Genomic DNA, 26,108 nt, shown 5'->3' with positions numbered 1-26,108 from the left:
GATGAATTAAAATGGATTATAAGATATCTTACTGGACTTTGGTTTGAAGAGTGAAAATATGTTAAACTTTAACTCTTGTTTAAGAAATATTATCCTATTGATTTATTTGCCTGGGAATATTTAATACTTATTCTTTATATTTATTCTCTTAGTTTTATGTTGAAGTGGCTCAGCTGATATGTGTAACTGTGTTAGAGCTGGCAGTGCAAACTAATGCAAACTCCTCAACAAATGATCAAAGAAGTTGGTTGTTGTTTGTGATGATTATGTCTTCAGAGGCAACAAAGGAAAACTGGTCATTTAAAGCCCCTGAAAACTTGGTTTGACATTGTGACTTTTTCACAATGAAATGAATGAAACATTTATGACTAAATAAGCAGCAATCATAGTTTACATGATATAGAAACAACCTTAGGTATTAGAATTTTTCTAGCAGTAAAAATCTGAATCAACAGGACTGTGTGGATTTGTCCCAATCCACCTCAAACCAATGAAAAGAGCACAGTCAAAAACACAAACAGTGAAATCTCTCAGTTTAAATGACAAAAAAAAGTTTGTATTCGGCAGAATCTTTTGTACTGACCTCACTGGTTACAGATACTGAAAATACATTTTCACTTGCTTTAATTGCTGTGTTAAAATCTTCTTGTTTATCTTACTCTTCCCCTCCCAGCCTGTGCTAATTAGCAAACACGGCAATGCTAACATGCTGTTTAGCAGGTTTAAAGTTGTTCAACAGCATGTTAGCATGCTATTGTTTGCTAATTAGCACAGGTTAGTGTTTAGTGCTGAAGATAATGAGAATGTCATTAGGTATTTGTGGTTATAACTGGACAACAGAAAACTGACAAGGACCATCAGAGTTACTACAATTCATTCTGAGGAGGAAAAGTCCGTAGGATTCATTGTCTGGGAACCATGACTGTTTGTCTAAAATGGCATGGAAAGGAAAAGTCAGAGGATCACTGACATCTGCTTGGACTGTTCTGGGCACCATGAAGAAAGTTCAATGACAAACCTTCAGTCTGGATTAAAGTGGTGGACTGTCAAGGGCCCAACCAAAAAATACTGCACCACAAAGTCTGCCAATCAGTCAAACCTGCAGGGAAAGAGACCACAGATATTAAAAATAAATAAATAAACACACATTCAATGAGAAATAACACACTACATTATCAGTGGAGACCTTTCAATCACTGTCATACAAATTCCAATCCCACACAACGGCTTTTTCTGCGAGCCAGTGGTGGACAGGACATCTATAGACATCAACATGTAATCAATGAAAGCATATATGGGGCGTACTAAAAGGAGAGCTTAGGTAATGTCAAAGTCAACCTGCCTATTAAGAGCCACATCATATACATAGACATTTAATTTAAATAGATTGACAATTTTATCCACTAATGTTGATGACATGGATTTCTGCTGAGTGGGTCTTGGTAATACAACTTGCAATACAGCTGTATGAAAAAACCTCTACAAAATACAATACGCCTGATGTGATGCCCAACACGCTGAGGTAACTGCATGTTCACTATGTTACCTCAAGAGGGAGACATTTCTGAAATGATCCAGCACATGAGGAAGGATAGGTTACTGTAGGAGATATATAGGGAATTCAGTGAGACTGTAACTGTACATTAATTGCTTACATCAAGCAGAAGTCCATTCTATAGAAAAAAATAACATTTGAGCATAAAGGACTCAATTTCTTGTACTGCTGTGGTAGAAACTCCTCATACAACACGCTTACAATAACACATTCAAACTGTAAGTCATATGACCAAACACACACATTATTATTATTAAATTACCATTGTGACAGTGACACAGCTGTATGTTAACGTTTCTTTCTTTTTTTTTTTTTTTTTAATTCAATCCAAGAGTCACATTAACAAGTTATATCATAGCAGTCCTGAACAGACAAATCCAAAGTAGCTTGCAGGAATGACTCTTCATCATCAAAATGCATTAACAAAATAAAACCTGTCGAGTATAGAAAAAAAGAAACAGGAAGTAAAGCTACAGAGAAAACAGAGAGTTCAGTTTCTTGGTCCACACACAATAAGCCATCAGAAAGACATTATCGCTCCGTCAGAGTACACAAGTCTTTCGTCTTAGGCTCGCTGTTGGACAAACTGTGGTAAGCAGGCAGCAGTAGCATAAATACAAGTTTATCTCTTGCAGGTTTACATTTTCTCAGACTGATAGCAAGTAGAAAATGAGATTCTCCTCTACTGAGGTATTTGAAATAAAGGGAAGTAAAACAAGTGTGAAAAGAAAGGGACCCAGTATTTTCCTACAACCCCAAAGCGGAATTGGTCTGAATGTAAATATTGAATATATATAAATGTACATATATTTGACTTGCTGATGAAGTATGAAACAAACGGCATGGGGGGGTTACTGTGGCTCAGTACATTTCATTCTGGGTCAGGTCTTGAAATATCAATTCATGTCAGTGTGTCAATTGTAATTCACAATCAGATTCCCCACCTATATACAAAAACAGCATAATTTCCCTCATACATACATACATACAGGGTGAACTGTATACTTAACCACCTGTTGTAAAAATCACATCACTTCAGAGTACATTTAATACTTATCCATTCCACGGTGCAAACTATTTTTTGTCATTTAAATCCGTACGATGTTGCCGAGTTCTACAAGTTTACAAAGTCATTTTCAAGCTACAAAATTTCCACAATCCTGAGACAAAGCAGAAAAGTAGGTCTATAAACAAATGTGGGGCAAGGGACAACTTCCATTCATTTGTGATCCCTAATTTCCTCTGTGCTCCCATTACTGTAGCAAATATATGAATGAATGAAAAATTATTCATATTAACAGAAATGAGCTACAATACTGTAACCTACAAACAGAACATGCTTTACAGCAATGTGATATTTCTTTAAAAAAAATAAAGAAAGTAATCTAAAGTGCAAGCACAAATACATACAGTTTAAAAGGACAAAGTAGTACGTGGGCAATACTAAAAGATTGTGATTGAACATATCAAATGTTAGTTTATATGTACGTACAGTCTGGAGTGTTTGTGCGACGCGGCCTGTCATGTGGTGGCAGACATCACCTCAAGGCCCGACACACTTACACACTCACACTTTGCTTAGTTCAACCTGCACGTCTCAAAACATAAAATAAAAAGTCAATGGAGACAGGGTTCCAACAGGATAAAAAGTGTACATTTGAAAACCATGACTTCTTAGGAAAATGTCCACTGGAGATCAGCGCTTTGAGTAGCTTCTGATTGTGACAAGATTGTCTATACATTCTCTTTTTTAGCATAAAAATTCTATAGATTCAAGGCTATCGGTTTCCATATGAAATCTGCATTTTGTTTCTAAGCAATCAACTCAGTGATAATAGTAATAACAACAATAAAACTTTACACTGTGTATGAGGAATACAGCACAAAACAATTGCAGTATTATACAAAGGAAAAAAAAAATGTGGCTCAATTTTCACCATCAATACAATCTGCAGAGGAGAGAAGATCACAGATCTCTGTCATGGCAGTGAAAATAAAAATCATTCATATACGTATATCAAAAATTCACAAAATGTCCTGCATTTGGAATATTCAAAATACATATCAGAACTCTTCAAAAGCATATATCTTGAGAAGGCTTAAGAGATGTGAAATATTGCTTCACTGAAAGCCATAGCGGGGACACATGTACAGTATGCATGGTCATGAGTGTAATGGGAATGTGATGCTCACCGACATGATATTCTTATAGTATTAAAAAAAAGAAAAGAAAAGAAAAAGAAAGGGAAAAAACGCAAGTTTTAAATCCTTATGAGATATCCATGAACAAAAAAAGTCAACAGAATCAAACCATGAATGCACAGATCCCAGTACAACTGGCTACAAAATGATTCTAATGCATTTCATTTCATCTGCTGGAGAAGTATTCCCTTTAACAAATCATATTCCTATAAAATGACATTTATAGAGAAGCTGCAGCATTATCTAGCTTTCATTTTGTGTTTTCAGTTTTAGGTTTTGTCTACTTCCAGAGACAGAAGAGAAAAAAAAAAAAACAATCTAACAATTTAAGAATTGTTGGCAAATGATTGCAATGAGCATCAACAGTAAGTTGATATATAAACAGTAAAAGTTTTGTCAACACATTAAAAGTGTTACTAGAATTGCAATTTCAGATAAAGTTTCTACAGAGAGAGAATGAGTTATGGATAATTTAGAAAATTCAGGGGAGAACTGTTAAGTCTTAATACAACCTAGTATGAATCAAGGTAACGTTGTCCTAAAATCAATAATTTAAATACCAATAAACACTAATGAACATCTCCACTAGTCGCCTGATTTGAGATAAAATTTGTAATCTTAAATATTCCTTCATTTTAATTCAATTTGAAAGCATAGGTCCACATAACCTATGGTTATAAATACATTTTATGTCAGTTTAATGAGAAAGCACTAAATCACATTTGTGAAAAATATTTTATGCCAATACGACCAGCATTAGTAAAAATGTAAAAAATGAGGCATAAATATTTGGGATATTTTTGAGTTCCAGACTGGTCCCTAAAATGTGATTAAATGGCAAAGGTGCTTGGATCGCTTTTAAAACATGCCTCTCTTAGGGAAGGAGAACATGCACATCAGAAATATAGCAGAAAGGTCAAATTTACAGGTGACTAACGGGCCAATGTTTAGCTATTACACCCTTCAAAAAATACTGGATCAGTGGGGATTTCAGACAGACTGAGGAATGATATGCTGTGAAAAGTGTAGGTATGATTAAAACTGTAGCAGTGTAATGCAGAAAGGAAAATAGTATGACCTCGCCTTTAGAAAACCCAACTTAGCCACGAAAATGAATGTGCTTTCAATGGTCATACATTGTGAATTTTTCCTTTAAAGCCATTACACCTATGACTGGAGAAGGACAGTCAGGTGACATGAGGGGTGACATTAAATGCATTTTTGGTCCACGTTGTGTAATTTTAACAATAAAAAAAAAGACACTTGAATCTGCCAACCTGAAAGGAAAAAAAAACACATCAATGAAGTATGTTTGAATGAAGAAGGACTGGGAAGAAGAGTACTGATGTCATAAGAAAAGAAAACATGTAACCCAGTGAGCATCAAAATGATGACATCATACAAGTTAATTTTTCATTTTTGTCACTGAACCCTGAGCTAAATCAAATATATCATTGTTTATGTAATATATATACATATATAAATATATATATATAAATAACAGGCTCATAGCAATTATGACCATCAACTCGCAGAGACCCGAGTTCACCTCAAATGTGGCTGCTGAAGCTTAATGCTTCAAGTGGTCACACAATTGTCACTGGTACCATCAGGCCTCCTTTCTTTAGATAAATAATCCTCAATACTGCTCAAAATAACATGAGCCCATGCATTCTGCACTTTCAGTTCAAAAGGCAGCTACAATTAAAGAAAGGAAATAGTTAAAAGTTACAAATAAAAAGAGAATCGAACACTGATTTCACTAAAAATTAGTTCACTTCACTGTCCAGGGCTTGATTTTTTTCTTGCTTCCCTCTTGTTAAAAACATGCACAGTCAGTACTCTGTTGGAGGGAAAAGAAAAAAATAAAATAAATAAACATTTGCCCCAGGAAATTTTTATAAGTGCTTGCCCTTCAAGTATTCAAGCATTGTATCTGAAACAACCAGTGTTTGGCATTTTGACGATCCTTGCTATGAAAAAATAATAAAAAAACAAAAAAAACAAAAACAAAGGAATTTATAACAAAATAAACTGTTACCAGGCTGAAAATAACCTCACAAAATTTCATGGATACAATACTAATAAAAAAAGGGTACGGTAAACTTCATTTTTGTGATTACTGAAATGTAGTCCCTTACTGTTCAAACAAGATAGTAACTAACAAGTAACTAACAACCCTTTGCCTTTTGCACAACAGCCTCTCACCAGGAGAGGAGTTAGTTTTCCCCCCCGTTACATTTTAAACCGTTTTAGTTGTGTTTCTTGAGGAGTCCATCTATTGTGCCATCGTGGTCGTTGGGGCTAAAATCGGGGCAGATACCGTTAGCCGTTTTGGTGGTGGCAGTGCCGTGCGGGTTCAGGGAAGACAGGCTTGGCTTTATTTGGTGACCGTGGCAGGGAGCGCTGTGGAGGCCTGTGTTTTCTGTGTGCAGGTACTCCTCAGCAAAGTCCTGGTGCTGCTCCACAAACCCTCTGAACTTGTCTGTGGAAAGACCACAAGAGGGCACCAGAGAGACAGAAAACATTAAACAAAATAATATTAAAAAAAATGCCCAGAGACAGACTACACTTAAAACTAAAGTGGCCTGGTTGTTGTATATCTACTGCACCTCATGAGAGGGTGGAAAAAGACAGAGAAGAAGACAATTTCTCGGATAACCAAGCAAAGTTTGAAACAGATTCAACTTAGGAATATTTAGGTCAATAGTGACCAGGGAGGGTGTATCTTATTAGTTCGCTTACCAAATGTGATCTTCCCTGTGTCTTCAGAGTCGATGGCGGTAAACAGACGTGACACGCTGAGGTGAGCGACTCCTAAAGCTGTCTTCAGTATAACTGCCAACTCCATCTCTGTGATGGCGCCATCCTCCTCTGCCTCAAACATCTGGAGAAGATAAAAAGGGGATAAAAAGGGGAAGAAATGTAAATGCCATGTCTTTGACTTAGCCTTGTGACATGTCCCTATGACAGGGCTGTGCGATTAGGTGCCAGTGAAGTCGGACTTTAAGTGGATGCTCTTTTTCTGAAATAATACATTCTGTTCTCAGTGGGTTCGTTAGCTCTAAGGGCACAGAGCCCGCTCAACTCTAAGAATCATACAGAACAATTCAAGTGAAAACATGGAAGTGACTAAAACTTGAGCTACTTGATTTTAATGCAACCACAAAAACAGACTGGCTTCAATGATAACCCCCCTGAAAGCACCTTTTCATTTCATTACCCTACACCTAAGACGACCAACAGTATGTGGCATTTTAACGCAGCAAATGTCATGGTGATACTAAGCAAGCACAGAGAACTCTATTCCGCCTGGTGGTTAGACATGCGTAAAGCTTGAAACAGAACATACCTTGAAGGCCAATTTCATCGTCTCCAGAGTTTTGGCAGGTCTGCATACCACAGATAAGGCTATCACATATTCTCTGATATCCATGCAGTTATCTTCATGCTGGAAAATCGAGAGAAAACAATGCGTTACGAAAAGATGAAGACGGAGCATGTGAGCGAGACTACTTATTTATTTCACAGGAGTAGCTACTGGTGACTGTTGTTGTTACAAATACACTGCTGCAAATAAAACCTTGACTGTTTGTTTGTGTACTACACTGCAAATTTATCCCAGCATGTCCAGCTTCTAGGCTTGGGGTTTTTACAGAAGCATCTTGTCAGCTGACAGCTAGGAGTTCCATCTTGCCCTAAACTCCAGCATTTAAATATACTGTTTTATATTTGCCAGGAATGTAAATATAACAATCTGAGAGTTGTTACCAAGCAAAAAAGGCACAATAAAACAAATTATTTAGTGCTGGCTAATGAGGAAGATTGGGGAGCTAAACACGCTTGTGAGTGAAAAAAAATCTTCTCAGCCTTTACTTCATCAAAAAGAGCAAACATGTCTCGCAGCATGTCTGAAACTGGCACATCGAGGAACTGAGCGAAGTCATCCGAGCCCAGCCTCTGCCCCTCCAGCTTCCTGGCTCTGTTCCCATACTCCTGCAGAACCTTCTCGGTGTTCTGCGGTTTCAGCCTGGAAGAGTGAGGGGGAGAAACCTTATGTTAATTAATAACTCGGCCACAGGAGAAAAAGAATGCGTACAGCATATCAACTTCTGTAACAACGTTTGAGTTTGTTTGAGTTTGTTGGAGCTGCATTATTTTGAAATGTTTGTTGTATTTGATCGAGTGTATTTGCATTTTCCCCTCCCTTGTTTTCTAGTCACTATTGCAGGGGACAAGGACACACTCCCCAAATGCCTTCCCACCCGCACGACCACACCACAGATACCTCTGCCAGAAACCAGCGCCGTTCTGAGTATTTTGCCCGTCTCGCCCTTGTGCACCTCACTTAGTTCTCATTGATGAGTGTATTGCATTGGAAGGTTTGAGTGACTCACCCCAGTCTCCTGACGAGCTTGGCAAACTCCAGCAGACAGGTGTCGACTGGCAGTCTCAGCTGGCCCTCTGCCATGGCCAGCTGGCAGTCTTCAAATGAATAGTCTGTGATGGGTACGCCCAGGGCTCTGAGCACAGCACAGAAGAGACAATAGCGGGACATCAGTGTGTGCAAATCGATGCAAACTTTGCTTCAGGCTTATAAGGCCAATATAGTAGCCGATATGACTTCTTTGATATTGAGAACAATGTGTACAGTTTTTTTTTTTTTGTCCATTTGCAGAAGTTTCCCATCCCAGGCTCAGAGCAGTGAAGCACAGAGTGTGGGCGTATATGAGATCACAGGTAGTAAGAACAGCTGGGACAACATGAGCACTACATTAGAAGAGTTACCGTGCAAAGTGAGGCAGGGTGGGACAGAATTGTAATGTTATTACTTACTCCGGGCATAATGTGAATAATGGTTCAGGTGAGTAAGTATGTTTATAATATTTAGTATTTTCTTAAAACAGTACATAATTTGTGGTTGAGAGGACGAGAATGAACCACGAACATCTGCCTTCATAACCACCGTTCACCCTTTCAGACCAAAGCTGTACAGAGATGAACCTGTTTTCACTTGTTTGCTGGTCTGTGTGAAAGAAGTATTGAGACAAAAGTAGTGTACACAAAAAACAAAAAGTTCCCCTGGTCAGTATCTCGAAACTGTTAAGTAATTACAAATCCTGTCCTTTCAATACAATTTTAATTGCACTTAGAAGAAAGAATGAAGCCAATTAATTTTAGAAACAGACATGTTAATTAAACTATAATGAAAGGTACAACTTCAACAAAAGTCAGTGCAGTCTTCATTAATGAAATTCCATTCTTTTTAGTTTTTTTCATGATCTGTATGTCTGTCTTTATTTTTGATTACAGATTCGATCTTCCTGGTCGTGGATGACGTATGTTTTTGACAAATCTCTGGAGTTCTTCACAGATGATAGTTTTCAGCCATCGCTTTGATCGGGGTTGTTGCTCTACCTTCCACTTTAAATTACTTAACAGGTTTCTTTATTGGATTCAAGTCAGGGGACAGACTTGGCCAGGTCATAGTTTTCTTATTTTTCTTCTTTTAAAAACTTTTTTTCTTGCGGTGTGTTTGGGATCAGTGTCATGCTGGAACAATCTTTTTATTAAGTATATGAATACACAACCTTGCATTCACATTGCCATCTAGAAATGTTATCTCCTCTACACCTTTTCCATCAGTTTTGTCTTCACGTTTTATGCCATTTATTGACAAATGTTTTTCTTCTTGGACACCATCCGTAGAGGTTGACTTGTCTGATCAGTCACTGAAAAAAAAGTTTCCACGGATAAGCCTTTTGCCAGATCAAAAGCACTTACTCGTCTGTTTTTCAATCCAAGGTTACATAAATAGCAAATTGTGCGTGGCATAACATTTCCAGAACGACCTGTTATTGGTAGCGTGGCTCCTCCTCTCCCTCCTTACCACTGCTGCAACTGTTTCAGCTTATGTTCAGTAGCCGGCTGATGCTCTTGGACCCTCTTCCATCCTCATGAAGTCTCACAATTTGGTTTCCTACTTTTTCAGACAATTCCTTTCCATGTGGAACCACGTTGGATTAGACACAACCCAGGCCAAAACTGAGAAAGCTCCGGTGTTTACGTTATTTTATTTGACCTTTTTCACGCACTTACCATTAACTGAAATGACAGGTGAACTCACTTTCCAGTGAAGTAATATTGGTGGGCTATATTTTCAATGTAGTCTACCTAACCTGTGTGTACTTAATGAACACAACTACCCTACACTTCAATTTTATACAATTACTGTAAGATGGTGCAACTTTGAATCATTTAATATTTTAGTGATATTGCATTTTGCAGTTTTGTTGTGTACACTTTGTTGCTTTGTTGTTTATAAGTAAATAAAAGCCAAAGTAAATGAGGCATCAAGTAATAACTCAACAGTCAACTTTTCTTCGATACATTCAAAGGTTGAACAGCCTGCATAATATGAACAATGACATACAACAATACATTCAACTTACTTCGCCATGACGCGTCTCACATTGATAGCAAAGAGAGCGGGGTTCTTTTTCTCCTCCTCTGAGGGTGTGTAGATAGGAAGGAACTGTGGAGTGAGCAGAAAATTGGTATTAATTAAACTTTAAAGAAATTTAAAATATAACTTCATAAACACAGGAATAAGAATAAAAAAAAGAGATGAGATAAAAAGAAAGGGGCATACATATACAGTACATCTTCAAGAAATAGGGAAGAGAATAGAAAGAATGACAGGGATCGCCTGAGATTCTTTTATTAATTGAGAGTTCTGCAAGTGCAGAGTTCATCATCATCATGAGCAAACTGGGCATGATCTATAGTCATGTTAGTGCATGCAATATGGAGAGATACTTTGACGCTTACCTCGATCACAAACTCATTGTGCAACTGGCAGAGTGTCAGCCACAAGATTTTAAACCTGGACAATAAAAGGACACAAAGAGACAAAGAGAGCTTTAATTATGGTCCTTGTCCAAAAGTAGTGAGAACTTACTCAAGTTTTTCCTCATTAGTATGTTTAGGAACAAGGTTTTTTTTTTTTTTTTTTTTTTTTTTTTTTTAATTAAAAAAAAAAAAAAAAAAAATTTAATTCAATGGTTTTACATAAATGCCTGGATCTGGACAGAGATCTGCAAGTATTTTTTAAATGTTTAGGTTCAGTCTTTAGCTGGACCAACTAAAGAAGTCAAATAGTCAAGTAGTGTATAGTTCAGCTAAGCTGAGCTGGGAAGACGGCCAACGGCATCCAGACAGACACCATCACAATGAAAGTTGGATCAACACAGGACATAGTACTCTAAGAACACTATGGAGACGGATAACAAGGACAGTCTTTCTCCTCCAGCCATAACTAATCTGCTTCCAAGTCTATTTGATATCTTATTGTGGAGATTCAGATCCAGACCGTAATGCTCAAAGCAGATACATATTCTACTGTATCTTAACAGCAAGTAGAATCTGATGAACACCGTACGTTAATAACAAATATCAAATAAAGAAATTGTGTACTTACGCTCCAGGTCCTTGCCATGTCCATGTGATTGAGTCCTGTAAAAAGAACATAAAGCCAAGACAGTATTACACAGATTGAAATAAAAATACATTTATATATTTCCTGGGTGCATTTCCAGACCAACTGTTAGCAGCTTTGGCTGCAGCTCTTCTTGTAATAAATAGTGGGGGGGAAAGCTTTCAAGCATATTTTCACACCTATAACTGCTATTACTGTGCAATTATGTTAAGGAAGGAAATCAGTTCCCGTGCAATCCTCTAGTCTGACAAATCAAAACATTGGTTCACATGCAGTGGACAATCAGATTCCACAGCACCTCTGAAAAAAATATATACCATTTTTGTCATATTAATAACATTGTTTAATTATGAATTTTTTTTTTTTTAACTTGAAGTATGTGTCAACCATGTGACCCCAGTGAACTCGTTACAGCAGAAGTTTTGCAACTGCATTTGTGATTTCTACAACTTACCTCACATATTGCAGAACATGTAAACACTAGCTCTCAAGAAAAAGGCTGCAAAGATTTGGGCCTGCCAGTAGGTGACTACTGAATCATGTCATGCTAAAACATACTGTCCGGTGCAAATGAGTTTAGTAGAATAAACTCCATCTCATGTGACCATCCAGAGAAAGTTGGTGAAACTTAAACAGGGCAAACTCATGCTTTCTCAAAAAAAGCTTTGCATAAATATTCAAGCTTTATACTATAATTACTGCCATGGGCTAATTTTGAAGCACAAAGGGAATTAAAAGTTGAATAATAAATTAAATGGACAGATTTACATGATTTGATTCACAAATAGAAACAAACACTCAAACTTGCTGCCGTGGCTACAAGTTGTATATGCCCCACAGCATTTTGCATCCTCCTAACTACAACTTTCTACGGGATTACAGAGCTTTTAAACAGACCCACATGACGACTGTGGACTGCTGCAGTGGAGCGTTGCAGGTGAGCAGGCACAGGTTATCAGTAAACAAGCCCTATGTATCCAGCTCTAGTGTGATTACTGATGATGCTGATTGTGTATCTAAAAGGTTATTTAATTGCATTCTAAAGCTGAATTGTTGCTGGCACAGACATATTAAAAGACACTTAAAATCTAAGGTTTTTGAATGTAGATTCAGCCTATTTTCTGAGTTCAGACCATACTGTAGGTAGCACCACCTTTCACTGTGCCACTCCCCGCATATGGAAAACCACTCATGCCTGCTGCACTGGCTCTGATCAGTGTTACTCACATTATGCAAGATGTATTCAAACTGAATGGAAATTCAGTTTCAGGCTGAAAACTCTGATATTCCAGGGATTCTCAAATGCTGCAGTGTCAATTTTGCAAAATGTTGCTTAATCATTCATTAATCATTAATGTCCCTAGTTGCCACCGCCTTAAGAGTTTCAGGAATATGACCACAACCACCAAGTGTTGAGTGAGGGAGGATCTCACAATGCTGCATGGCATTCTGCTGAGTTTGCACAATGCTTTTGCTTTACCCAGAACATTTTCTCCTTCATGGATACTATATATAACTGTAATACCTTTGTTCCCGCCATGTGACCAGTGAGATATTTACCTCGCCACTGAGTTTGACTCTGGAGAGGCGCCAAGCAAGCTACAGGGTTTGTATTGTATACATGCAGACACACATATGGCCCATGCAAATGCCTCACAGAACTAACACAGAGCACTAACATTTTACCTACTGCAGACCATTCATATAATTTAATCGTCTACCACTGCCACTATTAGGTTTTGACTTAATGCTGTGTATAACTTGCACCTCTCGTATGTTGAACCAGTTGGGAAATCTGCTCTATAATACTCTTAGTTTTTAGTTTGTATTTCTGGCAGTTTAACAGCAGCAGATATCAGAGAGTAAGGCAAAAGAGAGCAGATCAGAGGTTACTACCTGATAAATCAAAGTAAGAACGGATTATAGAAGATAGTTGATGCGGATCAGTGGGCAGGTGATGGGCCAATAATTAATCTCTAGGGAAACCAGTGTCTGACCAATCACATCTGTAATTTGTCACACAGTTAACCAGTGAAGAAGGAGATAGGTGTTCTATTCCCCATCTGTTTTATATAACGAACTTTGAATATCAAACAGATTATTTAACCGACTACATAGAAACAAATATGAGAATAGGATTTTTCTACAAACAACTGCGCCATTAAGCTGCATTACTTAAGTGTGCTTAAACAATCTTACCAGTTTATTAGGGTAACGAATCACCACAGGCTGCACTGGCACAGCTGGGATGAAGGCACCTGTAACAGTAAATAAGACATAAAAGATTGATTTCAATTTGACCTGTTTCTATAAACAATAAACTGGGTTGAGAACAACACAGAAATTGGACTAGTAATTGCATATTTGAAAAGGTGCACTCAATAGTTAAGCTTTACTGTCAGCAAAAGAAAAATAAATAAATAAATAAAATCACACAAATCTATTTCATACCTATATATTATTTGAATATTAGAGTCTTATGGGAAATTACAGTTACAAGGAAAATGTCAGGTAAAACTAAAACAACTGGTAGCATGACTTCAAACAAAAAAAAAAAGAAGGAAGCTGAAAAAGGAGAAGAGTGACAGTAGAGAAGCTACCTGGCTTGAAGGTGATTAAGCAGGATCTATTGGTGCATGTTCCCTCTGGAAAAATCATTATCTGTAGGTAAGAGAATGCAATAGTTTATATATTGAAAAGAAGAAATTTAAAATAAAAATCATTGCCACATATTAAACAGCAAGTAAGAACAGCATAGTGTATGTTTATTTGTATTAACTTGCAATAAAATGCAAGTTTTAAGTCAGATGAACAGTTAGTTCAATTAGATCAGCAATGTTTTCTTCAATGCTGGATTTTAGGAGTAAAATGTTTGTTGTGATATGTCTTTCAAGAATCTCCATGTTTGGAAATAAAAACTGCAGTTTCTGTTTGTCAACGTCAGGTTTTGTGCAAAAAAAGTGAGTGTGGTGTTTACATTTTGCTTTCATAAATGAAAATATGTCAGTTGCTGTCATACAGAGTCACTAAGCCAGCATAGATGTTTGTTAAACAATTTCCATCTTCTCATTGGCAAATGTGTTGTAAAAAAAACACCTGATGTCTTTTAATATTAACAATCAGGTGCTGTTTGGAATTGTTTTGGTTATTTGGTAGCTGCAAATGTGATGCCTGTTTTTGCATGTGTATGTGTGACTTCCAGTCGTCACTCACCTGAGGCCATTCTCCTCCAGAGTGGGCTCTGCGTTTGATTTCCTCCACGGTCTTCTTTCTGGAGTCCTGGTCTGACCGTGATACAAACACTGGCCTGATGTACTTAATCAAAGCTAGAAGCAAAAGGCAAAAAGAGAATAGAGAAAATACAAATCAATACAGAAAAAGTTATTTCTTTTGAAGGCAAAGCAACTACAGCTTCTTTTCATTGTCTGCAACTTCTGCATGTCGAGGTTCAGTTGAGCGAAAGGGAGAAAAATCAAATTTCCACTTAGAATTGGGCATAAACTATACAACAGTCATTTCAAAGAACCCAGTCAGATCTTTTCACTTCAGTTGGTAAAACATGTCATGCCTGTATTGGCTCAAAGAAAAATGCTTCAGCAAAAAAATACCAAGATCATAATTGTTAAATAATCTGATACTTCAGGAGAACAAACACTTCACTGTACTGGCTAAGAAAAGCCAGAAGCTTCTCTTCACATCAACCACCACTCTAATAGTGTCCTTTTACGAAGCACTTAACTCGAAATCACTCAAACAGAGCTGCACAGTGGTGACGAGTGGGAGAATGCGGTTATACTGAAAGATTCCAGTGTTAATGTGGCATTCATATAAACAGTGCAAGCACTGCTGAATAGAAACCCTGTTATCTAGGAGAAACTACCATTGATAAAGGGCAAAACAGTATCCTGTAATGCTTACAGATCATTATTACACTATTACAGAGTTTATGGGCCTTGTAAACCAGCTATCATAATACTTCACACAGAGAATGGACACACAAAAGTATCAAAAGCAGCCAAGCTAACCTCATATATGGAAAAAAGTCATCAAAAATGTCTTTTTTAGGTGCTGTATTCATCTCTATTAAGACATGGTCATGGGTTCTTCAATGCTGGTTCCATGAGTCAGATGAGTCTCACATGTTGATCACAAATTCAAAAAGGTTCCTGCTTCCCTCTTCTGTTTACAGGCCAAGAATAAGGCAGTTCGAGCTACAATCTAGACAATCATGTCAGGAGTTTACACATCAGTGGGTTGATATGAGAAATTCAAGTGATACAACAAAAGAAACAGTAGCAGTGACAGAGTTTTTAACTGCTGGCTGAGTTGATAATGCTCAGTTATTAAGAATTTAAAACTGAAATGTGTAACTTCACACAAACTGAAATGTGTAACTTCACACAAACTGTCACCCTCCAAACTGTCACCCTTCAAGAGGCCAAGGATCATCAGACAAAATCCACGTCGACTGATATCAGCTAAATGTGCTGATGTAAACTCAGCTATATTATGGGGCTGGGTGTCAACTCATTATCATCAGTAGAATTGTATTAAAATGATATGATCATATGATGATATTGTTTCACAAAGGCACATGAGCTTTGCATGTTTTTGATTCAAACATGTAAAAAGTTTTAATGTAATCCATTACAGTGGAACAAATTTAAGGGAATTAAACCTCAATCCTTTTGCATTTCAATTTACAGAACAGTCTAGAGTTTGGACACACTTTCTTTGTGTCCAACTTTTGACTGGTACTGTAAATTGAAATGCAAAAGGACCTGTGAACAGAAAGACTGGGTTCAAAGTCGTTTTGCAGATGCCGGAAGCATTTTCTTCTATATCCCATCTTTTACAAGACATAGAAAATCTAGCTAAAGCAATGTTGCTTGAAGCCCTGTGACAGAGAGTCAGAAAGAAAGAGATACAAGTTATGGAGAGTGAGGATGACACAAGGTGAAGAAATGTAAGGGAGGGGGGGCATGAGAAGAAGAAACTGATTCCAACAGTGAGCTGTCTTCCAACAGGAAGGGATTATGGCTCTAGCTAGTACCTTGACACACACACTACACACGTCACTGTGGCTGATCAGGTCTTAATGCTTATTTTGGATTCCACTTGCTTGGCTAGGCATTGGTGCCTGGTTCCTAATGCAAGGCCAATGGGACTGGTCAAACCAAAGTTGCACTGACATCAGTGGGTGACCTTATTCAATATCTTTGGGACAGTCCAATATACAGTGACCAGACAAACCAAAATAATGCCATACAATCAAATAAACCCTGAAACTGTACAATGATTACCGTAGTTAATTATGCTCCTTAAGATTCCTTCAAAACATCTTAGTTGACTGCATTTTTGTCAATGAGCAAATGTGTCCGATGATGTTTTCAATCCCTAAATACAAAGCAAGTAAATGAATTGGCAAGCTTCACTGAGACGGGAAGTAAAAAGGGGCTAATCACTGACTTAGTAGACAGAGCAGAAGGAGGAGAAAGGAAGCCTAAAATAACACACACCTAGACCTTGTACTATATGCCCTGCTGCCAGGGGCATTAGAACAAATGCTTAAATTGGCAAGTTAGCTAGTTAGTAGGATCTGCTATTACACCACTCCATGTGTCTTCCATAAGGGCTCTGGTGGTGCAGAGACAGTTGGTTTTCTCACGGTCCTGCTGCTTGGTGGGATCCATCACTGGCAGTGGTGATACCATAATAAAAATAACACTGAAAAACTCTTGTGATTCCTGATAATAAAGTCGTAACAGTTGAGTAGAAACAGCAAGTGGATGATTTAATTTGGGAAACTTATTTTTTCTTACACTGAAAACAAAATGTGCAGAGACTGTGAGGTTCAGGTTGGATTTCAGTCACTGAGCTCTCGACTTTACTGGCATTATGAAACAAACTTTCTTTCCAGACATTTCTGGTTCAGGTTACAAATTGAGGCTGGCGGGCCAGCAAACAATTCTGTCAATAACATTAAATAAAATCCTGGGTTCATGATCATTAATGGCAGTTACAGGATGTCTGATAAGCTAACAGTGTTTTACATCTATAGCATTAAGTATTTAAAGGATGTAGTGAGTTACGACTGAGACATTTTCCTTTACTTGTCTGCGTGCGATCATTTATCCAGATAAAGATTTCTGTTTCCTCACATAATGGTGCGTTTAATGACACGGCACTACAGAACTGAAGTAAAAAAAAAAATTAAAAAATCATAATATTTTACAGAATGAACTTGCTGAGTCACAACTGATAAATCAAAGGTCTTCCTTTTTCAAACAACTTCTGCTTCCAATACAGCAAAGCATGTGTCATGTTTTCGTGCGTGTTAACAAATATTAGCCAAGCTCTACTTGGCTTCGATTCATAGAAAACATTGCTGGGAATTGGGCAATCTCCTCTATTACCAATGCAGCAGCAAAATCACAGAAACTGTTGTGGCCTGCCTTTTACAAAGTAGCTTTGCCTGCCTCAGTGAACATCACAACACAAGGCACATACTTGTGTATACTTTACCTGCCGTGGAACCCACAACTGCTGTAAAGTTTGGATAATAACTGTGCCTATGCACAGAGATTACTGTACTCCAGTCAAATAGAGTTTGTAATGTTGTCAAGAAGAATCAGATCAGTTTTTTTCAGATGAGAGTCATTATATTACCTGTTACCTCCCTCACAATATAGGTCATAGTCAGAAGTAATGTTACTTACTGCCCCAGAGAGGTATATCCTTGCTCTCAGCCTTCATGACAATTGAGGCCATTGTCATGGTGACTGGGATGGCATCGAAGTAAGAAGAGTGGGGTGCGAGGGTGAGGATGGGTGCTTCTGCAGGCAATGCCCTTTGCCCTTTCACAGTCATCCAATGGAAACCTCCCGCAAACCACATGACCCGCATGATGATCTTCAGAATTATGTCCACCAGTCTGCAAACAAGATCATGTATGTGTGTACACTTTTCATTTAAACTGTAGACACTCTCTACATGACATAACATATGAAAATAATAGTCACAGATGCATATATCCAATGACAAAAGATAGAAGACAGAAGAAGATTAGGGCTAGGGAGGATTAAAGTTATAGCAAAAAATAAATAAAATAAAAACTCAATTTCTTCTCTCTAGACCTCTCTCTCTCTCTGTTGTACCCACACATTTGAACTGCTAGCACTGTCTATAACCAAGTCTCCTATGAAAATATGACATTATTCACCTGCTTATTCATTAACCTTTCAGGTGTTATTTTTAGTGTTTCGTTTGAGACAAGTGTTCAAGAAGAGGAGACCTGTGGCTGCTGTGGGAGTTTCTTGGACAGCCTATTACACAATCAGGGAGTGTGGAGCTCAACATAGAGGGTCGAACTACTCAACTACCGCTCAAGGATGACTCAGAATAAAATGAGATAGGTAACAGAGTCATATTCTGATTTTTTTTTTAACCCTTTTTTTATTTTGACTCTGGTTTCTTCATTATTAGTTGCAATCTTACAAACAAAGGTGTAAATTATTACTAGAAACAGATTTTCTCACTTTAATGAATGTACCAAACCTATTTGTAGGTGCCCTATTGTGCAAAAAAAAAAAAAAAATAGTTGTTCAAACTTGTATGTGAAGTAACATTTTTGAGCAATGTGATTTTCTATTCATGCTGAAAGCAGCATTGGTGATTATGTGACTAACTACCCATAGCATTCTGCTGTTGCCGATCAAATTCAAGCATGAATCTTTCCAAAACAAATGTCTCAATATCACTTGTTTAAAAGAACGGTAGTGTTTCCTGAAATACAGAAAAAAAAACCCCACCTCTTAATAAACAAGCACAAATATGCATAACAAAGCACCCACCTCCTCCAGAGGCACTGGGGTTCAACAGCGGTCTCGGAGCGTCCCAATGAGGCCAGGAAGGCAAAAGGCCAAGCCAGCAGCATCATGAATGCAGCTATGAGTAGACGGATGGGGAATAGTGTGACTGTCATTAACGCAATCTGTAAGAGATTGAGGAAAAGAGAAAAAGGTTACTGGAACGGATCCAAATCAATATTTCAACAATAAGTGTTGTCAGCCATCTTGGTTGTTACGGTTGCAGGCTGTGTCGGAAATCACTTCCTCATTCAGCACTTGTTATATACCTTAACTTATTACACTCATCATCATTATCAATTTGCATCATCACCAACACCTGTTCAGTCACACAATGGTATATTTTTCATCCATACAATGCAGAGCACTGCATTGTGGGGTTATTAGCAGTAAGAAGTTTCCATACCATGGATACAATGAAACTGTAAAATTTAAAAAGGACAATTTAAAAAAATTGTGTGATTCCCCTCATGTTACAATATGGCGTCCATGTGTATGATACACCTTACAGCTGCATATACAAACACATTCATGTAAATGTTACATAGAACATATGATCTTCATTCTTGAAGGCAGACAAAACCTGGCAGTGCACTGTTTGAGTCCAATGGTGGCTGTTTACTTTAGAGCTTTTTATGACTGACCCTGATAACAGTGCTTATCTTCTGTCAATATTTGTCTTGATAGCAACCGCTACTGGGGAGCTTCAAGACTATCTGCATTCTCTTATCTGGGGGGAGTTCTTGTCTGAGACTATAGTCAATTTAAATCAATCAACTGAAAGCTTGATTGTAACTACTGACAAACAATGAGCACCAAACAAATTTTGGTGACTAGTTGAAGAGTAGTCAGTTCCCCCCCGCAAAAACATACCCCTAGTCTGAGAAATAGCAATACCTACACTAAAATGGCATTGGCTACATTATAGGTGTATATTTTTTAGGACTTTACACACACATCCTACCACAGCTATTACAATGACACAGCACACTAGTTTCTGTTCTCTTTTCATAGTTCTCCAACATGTTTACTTTCCCAAGACTTTCTTAAGATACAGGGGTTCCAAAAGTCTCAGACTTTCCCATGGGAAAATGGCCTCAGACTTTTGAATCGCATTATACATGAATTACTTTTGTTCTTCTATCACACATTTTATACAAATTTCAGGTTTAGTGTTTTTTGCACAAGAAAGAACAAACAACACAGTAAGTGCCAGTAATATTTTCTATAATAAAAAGGGGCCTTGACAGACTTGATTGTTTGAGAGCACCTGTATAATGCATTTGTTAAAAGATTTATTCAGACCCAAAGCATAAGAATGCATGAATGTCACTTAAAATTAAAACACAGGCAATGCTACGAAAGCAAAGAGGCTATTCACGAGTTAGAGTGAATCCAGACATTGTGCTAAAAGGCATCATTAAACTCATGCAATAGGGCTTAAATGGATGGGAAAACAACATAATCATTCATGTGGACTAATCCAACTTGGGAATTGTATTGTAGCTGCCAACATAGGGCCTAAATTGTAAATATGCTGTAAGTAATGTACAGACAGAACACGGGCTTCTTGGCATCACAATCACAGGCTACTCTGGCACAGCAGAAATCAGAGCTGAACTGTAGCCAGTTGCAGGTATTACGAACAAAATGCAAAGCAACAACTGGAGTCAACTGTGAACCAGATGTTACTGGTGTGTTGTTAATTTCTCCGCCCTGCTGATGACGACCCTAGAAGGTCAAAACAAGTCTGCATTTTTAACCATTAGAGTAGACCCTGTGTGTGTGTGTGCATGTGTGTGAATACAAGCATCTGTTTAAATATCCATGTAATCTTTAATTCTGAATGCATTGTCAAACCAAAAGGAAATCTTCTGTATTGCTTCTCAAAACCTGTGATCCATCATGAAGCTGATAGCCATGTCCTTTGTTATTTTTAATGCTGTGTAGTCATATCCATAGGTTTATATGTTCTTCCAGTGACAAACACACAATCATGGTTACAAATAATGCTTTCTAACCTTTCTTGACTAAATACACCCTGAAACAGGACATTGTAGTAAAAAATTCAAACTAACAGAAATCATGACCTATAGCCCTTTAATTAGTTGTAGAGACGTGTATGAGCTTCCTGTCTTCAAAGTACTGATGCTTCACACCTGCCTTGCCACTTGCCTCTGTTTACAGTCAGTGAGAGGCTGCAGCAGTGCATTTAGGTTGTTCTGTGTGGTAGTGGGGCATGTAGACAAATTTAACACTTGAATAATTAACAGTGCTGTAATGGTATGTATTTAAGATCTCACTTAATGATTTTAAAAACAAACCACTATGGAGAAAGCACCGTGTCTTTGCACAGAATGATCTTAATTTGGTGTGGGTGAGCTGCTTCAGGTCTTCAGTGAGAAGATGCAAAACAGCAATAAATCCATGAGTTTAAAAAGCTCAGAAGATGAAAATACAGCAAAATATACAGCAAAAAAGACAAGTTTATAGTGGAAACCTTATTGACTTTACTTTAACCACACCCTCAGGTCTCAATGGGCAAGCAGTACTTCACATGCTACTGGCACTTTATTGAATGGGACCTTAAACTCAGCAAAGTGCACCTTCAAAATCCCTCTGATGAATATGTATAACTACTCAGATGCCCAATTTTGAGGTCAATACATAGAAATACTGATCTTTACAGTGTGGGAATAAGCTATTGACTAATTTCTGCTTTAGTACGATCAAAACAGATTTAAGTCTTTGTTGGGTTCCCCAATAAATCACAGAGGAATGTCAATTAGGCTCGTCAAAGCTAAGCTGAGAATAATATTAACTTTAACATTTGCAGCTTGCCCTTTGACCTTACCAACTTTTCAAGGGTTTATGGCTACTGTAGGACTGGAATGTTTTCAGATACTCCTAAATGACTAACAAAAACACTGCAATATGTTTTCACATAAGGGCTATGCCAATCAATTCTGTAGATCAATTAATCAGCTCATTAAGGTGCAAAACTGCAAGAGCATCTGTATACAGATTCAAGGCTCAGGGTACTGAATTACAGAAGAGCCTAGTAATGAGTATAAACCAGTCTCCACAGTTAATCCAACATTTGGGGAAATTGACTAATGTGGCTATTTGTCAGAAATGGTCACTTTATTAACTACACCCCCTTATCCCAAAAAAGAAGTACAAGTAATGGATTGGAAAAGAAGCGAAACTTCTCCAGTTACTCTCAATTGTATGGTCTACTGCACAGACTCATGCACTGTGAGCCACAATGCAAGTTTGGCTTGTCACAAAAAGGACAGTTTTTCATTCATTTACAGTCTATTAGCTCTCAGGCCCTTAGCCTGCACAAGCAATAGCATTATGCTCAAACACCAAGCATACTCTCATGGCCTGGGTTAATCCAACATAACTCATCTGTTCCTATTACCATCTGTTACCCCTCCTATGGGGACTATGGAGGGCTTTACATGTATAACATGGCCAGAAATCATTTACTTACTTATCAAAATACAATTCTGAGACAATCTTATCCCTCTATGTCCAACCACTGAAACATAAAAACTTAAGGGATACAGTAATTGTGAAACTAGAAAAACAATCCTGAGTCATCTCACACCATTTAGTTACAGTCTATCACCTAATACTGTTGAATAGGCACAATAGACAAACAAGGGATACATAATTGTCCTTTTAAAACCTAAAACGTATTCTGTAGGTTCATCAATTTATTGGTGAGTCAGCTGGTAGACACAACTATTACTTTTTGCTGTAGTCCTCAGTGTTTCAGTTCAGATTGTTTGTTCTTCATGTTGCTGTTGATATGAAAGCAAGACCAGCGCAACATGCTGAGAACAGTTGTTCCCAGTAACATCAGAACAACTAGGAAACTGATTTCCATCATTCCATGACCCATTTTTTTGTTCAGCACTTAGTGTTTTCAAGAAACCAGTTTCAAGCGCCTTGCTCTTCTGACTTCCTTACTGTCATGATAAAACATATGATTATAAAGAAGAATGGATGCAGAAAAAAAGCTTTGTTGCCAAGGACATGTCAGGTAAATGTCACTTTATGTTAAAATGTGTGTAATATTTTACAATCTATTTTTGGCCCAGTATTCAAAATCCAACATTCTACAAATTTTAAACAGCACATATAATCACAATGTAGAGCAAAAAAGTGTTCACAACAGTAGATTCTGTGATCAGTCTAAATAAATAAGCTCAATGCTCCACTGAATTTGTAATGCAAGACTTATAGGAGAAACCAAAAAATGTACTTATTCCCTTAGCTTTGATCCACCTGACATTCTAACTTTTCCCTCCAATATCTGTCAGTAGAGCCAGGAGGAAGGAAATATGTGTGAACCTCCCTTGGTCACTATTCTTACTTGTAACAAGATACTCTCTCATACCTGCTATGCCAGAGCAGCGCCATTCATAAAACCAAGGCTCTCCCATTAGACTGGAGTCTGTTACTGAAAATATCTCACAGCTGTGTCCCAGTTCCACACTGTTTACTAATACTACATAGTATATGCTATGTTTGACTTTTGATGGTAACCATTTTGGCAGTTATGCGCCATAAATAAAAATGCTTTACTGTTTTGTACCTACAGGTAACAATATAATCACTGCTGGAAATCAATCAAACTGCAATTTTGGAAAGCTGCTGCCAATTTCAGATTTGGAAGCTTTACAAAGAAAAGGCAAATTGGTTTTCACAAGATTTATTACACTTATGTATTTGTTTATCCTGGAGCTATGGGTGATGATCAACAATATATTCATATCAAACTGATTTAGAATGCATGCTGGCATTTTTAATTATACTTTTTTGGTCTTTCTTTCCCCCCCTGGTGTGAATGTACGACACACTCGAACAAGATAAAAGTAGTATACAGTGTTCAACAGGGACATAGCTTCACAACTCCATAAGCCCATGGACACAAAACAAAAAACAGCTCTCAATCCTCATCTGAACCTCTATGTTACGGTACAAATGTATGAAGCAGTATCTACTTTCTCAATGTACTGATAAATGCTAACTCATGGCTCATGGTGAATACATACACTACTTAAACTGTTCTGAGATAGTGTGAGGTGAACTACAAAGGGCTCACAGTGCTCAAGGTTATACATGATGAGTGGAGGTTTCCATCATCTGTGCAGAATGCAACATGTTGCAATATTTGGAAAGTACAATTCTACCATGAGTGCAATATCAATCAGATTAGGAGGCCTTTTAAATTTCTGTCTTGAAATGTCTGTGCAAGCTGTATCCCCATGATTTTTTTTTTCTTTAAACTTTTTATAGTTTTTGAGCAATGAAGCTCAAAAATAAAAAAACCAGTGACTGCAGGCTTGAAGTAGCCTTCAAGTTAACACCTTTTGCAGAGAAGCCTGAAGGCTTTAAATCTGATTATCAACAGCACTGATGGAGAGCTGGGCTGCATGTCTGCTCTGTGCTGCAAAATTGTAAAATTTAATCAGGTGACTGGTCTATTTTAAACGAGATTGGCAAAAGCGTGTAAACTTTAACAGCTGGGGAAAATCTATCTAAGCTGCAGATGGGGAGGGGAGGGGGGGTGAACATGACTGTCAGTTTTCCATCCCATATTCTCCATCCTCCACATCCACACGTGTTGGCTGCTGGCTGAGTGGGACGCACCATGATAGCTAACAAAGCAAGAAAAAAAATGCAAGGACAGCTGGGAACGGTATTTAAAAACACCACATTCAACTATCCCCCCGAAAAAAACATGCCTTCTTGATGAAAGCTGCCATAATATCTATGGCAACAGTTACAGAGCAACAAGCTAGGCCCATCCTGGACAGGCGGCCATGCTCAAAAAACTGTATTTCATTTTAGTGGGTTGTTAGCAGATTCCTGGGCGAGATGGGGTTTTTTTCACGTTTTATATGCTCAAGCGTGAAATACCCACCATAGCTGCAGCTAAGCATCCATTTTTCAAAGACTCTCGGCCCTTTACAGCACCATTAAAGGAAGGCAGGGAGCCAACAGGACAGAAGGGAGAAAGCAACATGTATGTAGCTAATGTTAGCTGACTAGCTAACACTAGCTCAGCTGACAACATGCAATCAGGAAAAACTGCCAATTTAAACGATGGTGACAGCCTCTCCACTGCGTTGCTCTACAGCGTTAATGTTCTGCAGACAACTAAAGCAGCATGTCAAGGTATCCGCACAAGAGTAAATAATTTGACTGCAAACATAATATTACCTTTGCTTTTTCCAGAGTGGTGAATTTCAAGACGTGCACAAAAGGGTTTCTGAACGGAGGAGCTTGGTCCATCTTCTTCCCATCTCCTTCCACTGCACATTGTTTGTTACTCGGCAATCTCATTCTTCCAAGAAGTAACGTTCGCCGAGGCTGCAGATGTATGTTCAAAATAGAAAACTGATTTTGCCAGAAAGGAACACTCTTCACGCAGAACGCAGTTTCCCTTATCTGTCTTTCACCGTGGCTAATTGAGGTGGCAGTGCAGGGTTATTAACGTTATCTTCCTTTCCCGGGCAGCATGGAGGGATAATGGTTAGCTCGAGGATTAGCTGGGGATATTTGAAGTCGCCGATATCTTTCTGCCTTCCGTGCGCAGGACGCCTTCCTCCACACCGCGTTCCCCAACCAGTCTGCTAGCTCTGGATGCTAACTTAACGGAGCCACGATTTCTCTCCTCTGACAGAGCGCATGCGCAGGACCCAACATTCGCATCCATATCATTGTGCGTCCTGAGCATCGCACGATGTGATTCTGCCTTCACAACTGGCCAAAATAGAATAGTAATTTCTCATTTGCGGCGGGGGTTTGCAATGCTCCTCCACTACTGGCCGAGGGCAGGGACAAAAATACTACAAACTAAGCTTGCGTAAATCAAAACAATAAACATGAAGCTGGTGTTTGAAGACCGTTATTGCTGTGTGAGTGTTTTTAAAAACATAAAACATTTAGAAATAAAACAGTTGAA

At 38.1% G+C, this 26,108-nt stretch overlaps 1 protein-coding gene across 1 annotated transcript; it reads right to left on the bottom strand.

Annotated features, from left to right (window-relative positions):
• Nucleotides 1–1,854: 1,854 nt before the first annotated feature.
• On the bottom strand, nucleotides 1,855–25,811 carry LOC111673069 (lysophosphatidylcholine acyltransferase 1). Its single transcript, XM_023430723.2, has 14 exons — nucleotides 25,364–25,811; nucleotides 19,109–19,248; nucleotides 17,975–18,189; nucleotides 14,469–14,581; nucleotides 13,856–13,916; nucleotides 13,455–13,513; nucleotides 11,238–11,272; nucleotides 10,589–10,643; nucleotides 10,210–10,292; nucleotides 8,155–8,280; nucleotides 7,634–7,787; nucleotides 7,110–7,208; nucleotides 6,503–6,644; nucleotides 1,855–6,242 (listed from the first exon to the last, which is right to left on the bottom strand). The coding sequence occupies exons 1-14, from the start codon at nucleotides 25,484–25,486 to the stop codon at nucleotides 6,010–6,012; spliced, it is 1,638 nt and encodes a 545-aa protein (XP_023286491.1). The 5' UTR covers nucleotides 25,487–25,811; the 3' UTR covers nucleotides 1,855–6,009.
• Between the last annotated feature and the right edge of the window lie 297 nt (nucleotides 25,812–26,108).

This window comes from Seriola lalandi, unplaced genomic scaffold, assembly GCF_002814215.2.
Source record: "Seriola lalandi dorsalis isolate HSWRI2012SDOR001 ecotype SW California unplaced genomic scaffold, Sedor1 jcf7180002054910, whole genome shotgun sequence".
NCBI lineage: Eukaryota > Metazoa > Chordata > Actinopteri > Carangiformes > Carangidae > Seriola > Seriola lalandi.
This window is presented reverse-complemented; position numbering and strand designations above follow the sequence as displayed.

Bases quoted from the DNA above. Each gene is read 5' to 3' on its own strand.
- LOC111673069 (XM_023430723.2), bottom strand. From the start codon at position 25,486: ATGAGATTGCCGAGTAACAAACAATGTGCAGTGGAAGGAGATGGGAAG. The intron at 19,249-25,363 runs GTAATATTATGT...AATCTCTTACAG, and splicing joins CCACTCTGGAAAAAGCAAAG to ATTGCGTTAATGACAGTCAC. The intron at 10,293-10,588 runs GTAAGCGTCAAA...CTCACTCCACAG, and splicing joins ACAATGAGTTTGTGATCGAG to TTCCTTCCTATCTACACACC.